Below are 4,291 nucleotides of genomic sequence, written 5' to 3' on the forward strand. Positions count from 1 at the left end.
CTTTCCTACTCCTACTAGGAGGGGGAAGGAAGGGGGAGAGGGGGAAGGAAAGGGGGGGCGCCGCCCCCCCCCCCCACCCTCCTAGTCCAATTCGGACCAGAGGGGGGAGGGGGCGTGCGGCCCATGCTGGCCGCCCCGCTCTCCTTTCCCCTAAGGCCCATAAGGCCCAATACTCTCCCGGGGGGTTCCGGTAACCCCCCCCCCCCGGCACTCCGGTTTTCTCCGAAATCACTCGGAACACTTCCGGTGTCCGAATATAGTCGTCCAATATATCAATCTTTATGTCTCGACCATTTCGAGACTCCTCGTCATGTCCGTGATCACATCCGGGACTCCGAACAAACTTCGGTACATCAAAACTTATAAACTCATAATAAAACTGTCATCGTAACGTTAAGCGTGCGGACCCTACGGGTTCGAGAACTATGTAGACATGACCTAGAACCATTCTCGGTCAATAACCAATAGCGGGACCTGGATGCCCATATTGGATACTACATATTCTACGAAGATCTTTATCGGTCAAGCCGCATAACAACATACGTTGTTCCCTTTGTCATCGGTATGTTACTTGCCCGAGATTTGATCGTCGGTATCCAATACCTAGTTCAATCTCGTTACCGGCAAGTCTCTTTACTCGTTCTGTAACACATCATATTATAACTAACTCATTAGTTACAATGCTTGCAAGGCTTAGGTGATGAGTATTACCGAGAGGGCCTAGAGATACCTCTCCGACAATTGGAGTGACAAAACCTAATCTCGAATTATGCCAACTCAACATGTACCTTCGGAAACACCTGTAGAGCACCTTTATAATCACCTAGTTATGTTGTGATGTTTGGTAGCACACAAAGTGTTCTTCCGGTAAACGGGAGTTGCACAATCTCATAGTTGTAGGAACTTTGTATAAGTCATGAAGAAAGCAATAGCAATATACTAAACGATCAAGTGCTAGGCTAACGGAATGGGTCATGTCAATCACATCATTATCCTAATGATGTGATCCCATTAATCAAATTACAACACATGTCTATGGTTAGGAAACATAACCATCTTTGATTAATGAGCTAGTCAAGTAGAGGCATACTAGTGACTTTATGTTTGTCTATGTATTCACACATGTATCATGTTTCCGGTTAATACAATTCTAGCATGAATAATAAACATTTATCATGATATGAGGAAATAAATAATAACTTTATTATTGCCTCTAGGCCATATTTCCTTCAGGCCCTTGTTAGATTATTAGGATTAAAATTAGTACTCCCTCCATCCGGAAATACTTGTCATCAAAATGTATAAAAGGGGATGCATCTAGATGTATTTTAGTTCTAGATACATCTCTTTTTATCCATTTTGATGACAAGTATTTTCGGACGGAGGGAGTAATAAGTTAGTCAAATAGTAGATGACATGTGGACCACTGTTAGTTTTTTTAAAAAAGCTAATTAAAAAAATGTGCAAGCCAATGACACATGGGACCACTTGCACTGTTCATCTATTGACTAGTCAATTTTTGACTGGGTCAACTCTGCTCACTGACCCCACTTGTCATGCACTCTGGCTGGCACTGCCCTAGGTGGCAAAAGGATTTACTGTTATTTTCGAATTAAATAAATTCCAGAAAATTAGAAAAAATAATAAACTTTGATAAATCATAGAAAATAATCCGTAACTTGGATAAAAAAGTTTTCTACATGAAAGTTGCTCAGAACAACGAGACGAATCTGAATCCGCGGTCCGTTCTCCCGCCACACGTCCCTAGCATAGCAAACGTTGAACTTTTCCCCTCCGGTTCATCTGTCTGACAGACGTCCGGAACCGGGAAAACTTTCCCGGATGTTATCCCATTTCACCGGTATCGTGTAGCACCGCGTTAGAACACCTCTAGCATCGCTTATTGTCATGTTATGCATACCTTGCGTGTATTTACTGCTTCTTCCCCTTCTTCTCTCCGGTAGACCCTGAGACCGATGCTGCCCCTGTGATCGACTGCGTCACCAACGACCCCTCCTTGCCAGAGCTTCCAGGAAAGCCCCCCTCTTTTGATCATCCCGATATCGCCCATTCCATCTCTCATGCTTGCATTAAATTTTGCTACTGTTATTGTTTGCTCCTATTCTGATGCATAGCCTGCTTTTGTATCTGCTGTTATACCTTACCTGCTTATCCTAAACTGCTTAGTATAGGTTGGTTAGTGATCCATCAGTGACCCCCACCTTGTCCTTGTTGCCCCTGCCTCATCATTGAAGACCCGGTCAACGGGATTCAAGACCAGGCCCCGGCACCGCACATCACTTTCCCCTTAGTTGCTCGACACTGCTGGGTTACTATCGAGTGCCGAGGGTGAAACCTCTACAGCACTTCTGATGTTAACCCTGTAGTGTAGCTATTCGGTCGTGGTCATCGAGAGTGATTCCTCCTTAACCACTTCCGACACGACTCTGTCATGCAACCCCTCAAGTGTGAACCTCGGGGGTGATTCCTCTTACATTCACCTTGATGATCACATCGAGTGGAATTCACGGGGGTGATTCCTCGGGTTTTCCCCTTGATGTTTGGACACACTGTTACTATGGTTACTATGATTTTACACTGAACCATGTCACTAAAGACGGGTCGACCCTGAGGGGTACCCGCGCGAGCATAATTGCGAGTGATGTGGAGTCGGGTTGACCTGGAAGGTGCCCGAGAGATAATTACGAGGCGTGGTCGGGCATTCTTAGCCCTTGCCGCAAGTCCTCGAGACGGGGCAACGGGGTCACATCCTTCGTGAGTCTCTGCTTGTTACCATGCGTTCCTAATCCATTACGATTTGGATATTTGATCCGAGGGGCCTCTGGCCTGATAGCACTAACCATCACGTGGGCATAGTATGGGCGTTCTGCGTAGTATAGATCAGCCGAAGCTTAGTAGACGTCAGCGACTGAGCGGCGCGCGCCGGGTTGGACTGCGTAAGCGCCTACCTTGTTGAAGGAGGTAGCTAGGTCTGCTCACCGGCCGCGTACGCAACGTGAAGGAGTTCCCGGGGAGATGGCCCATGACCCCCGGGGGCATAGGTTTAGTCCGGTGTGCTGGCCTCTCTATTAAGCCTAGGTCGGGTTGCGGCGTATTGTTTGGCCGAGGCCGGGCATGACCCAGGAAAGTGTCTCCGTCCGGAGTTAATCGACCATGGTGGGTAAGTTGGTGCACCCATGCAGGGAAGAAAACATCTATCGATAGCCTGTCCTACAGCAACGGACACTCGGAGTTGTATCCCGATCGATACAACTAGAACTGGATACTTGTGATGAGAATTGAATGATGATGAGAATTGGATTGTGATGAGGTGATAACTGGATAGTATGGCTCTGGGATTTCTTTCTCGCAGGGAGTCGAGAAAGGATCTCTGGCCGAGGTTGATAACACTACTACTACTTTACTTTATGCTACTCTACTCCCTCCTGTTTGCTGCAAGATGGTGGTTTCTAGCAGATGCTGGTCTTCGATAGGACTAGGCCTTCTCTCTATTCTGGCATTTCTGCAGCCCAGTCCACATATACAGCCTTCCTTTGATAATGTTGCATATGTAGTGTAGATCCTTGCTTGCGAGTACTTTGGATGAGTACTCATGGTTGCTTTTCTCCCTCTTTTTCCCCTTTTCCATTCTTCTCGGATGACGCAACCAGATGACGGAGTTCCAGGAGCCAGATGACACCTTTGACGACTGCTACTACACCGAGGGCGTCTACTACCACGTGACGGAGACCGCCGATGACCAGGAGTAGTTAGGAGGCTCCCAGGCAGGAGGCCTTGCCTTTTCGATCGTAGATGCTTTTGTGCTAGCCTTCTTAAGGCAAACTTATTTAACTTATGTCTGTACTCAGATATTGTTGCTTCCGCTGACTCGTTTGTATTCAAGCTGATGTATTCAAGCTCTCGAGGCCCCTGGCTTGTAATATAAAGCTTGTATTATTTTAATTTGTGTCTAGAGTTGTGCTGTGATATCTTCCCGTGAGTCCTTGATCTTGATCGTACACATTTGCGTGTATGATTAGTGTATGATTGAATCGAGGGTGTCACATCCTACCTCCTCTGATGGCCACCATGCAACAAGAATTGCATAAAAAATTAAGGAACTCATATCAACTTTGCGCTGCAGGTACCCCTGCACATCCACCCCATCCAGACATCCCGTCAACTCAATAGTAAAATAGACATTAAAAATTCTAAGAAAAGATGTTCTAATTGTTCAGGAAAAACAGGGATCCAACAAGAAAGAGTTGCCTACAGTAGTGAAGATCCTAGT

At 46.3% G+C, this 4,291-nt stretch overlaps 1 protein-coding gene across 1 annotated transcript in view; it reads left to right on the forward strand.

Annotated features, from left to right (window-relative positions):
• LOC123080734 (uncharacterized) overlaps positions 1-3,792 on the forward strand; it is a 78,027-nt gene extending 74,235 nt beyond the window's left edge. Inside the window, exon 3 of the mRNA XM_044503673.1 lies at positions 3,672-3,792. Coding sequence (XP_044359608.1) covers positions 3,672-3,770 — 99 coding nt within the window. The 3' untranslated portion in view covers positions 3,771-3,792. The remainder of the gene's footprint in view (positions 1-3,671) is intronic.
• Positions 3,793-4,291: the final 499 nt, after the last annotated feature.

This window comes from Triticum aestivum, chromosome 1B (genome assembly GCF_018294505.1).
Source record: "Triticum aestivum cultivar Chinese Spring chromosome 1B, IWGSC CS RefSeq v2.1, whole genome shotgun sequence".
In the NCBI taxonomy this organism is placed as follows: domain Eukaryota; kingdom Viridiplantae; phylum Streptophyta; class Magnoliopsida; order Poales; family Poaceae; genus Triticum; species Triticum aestivum.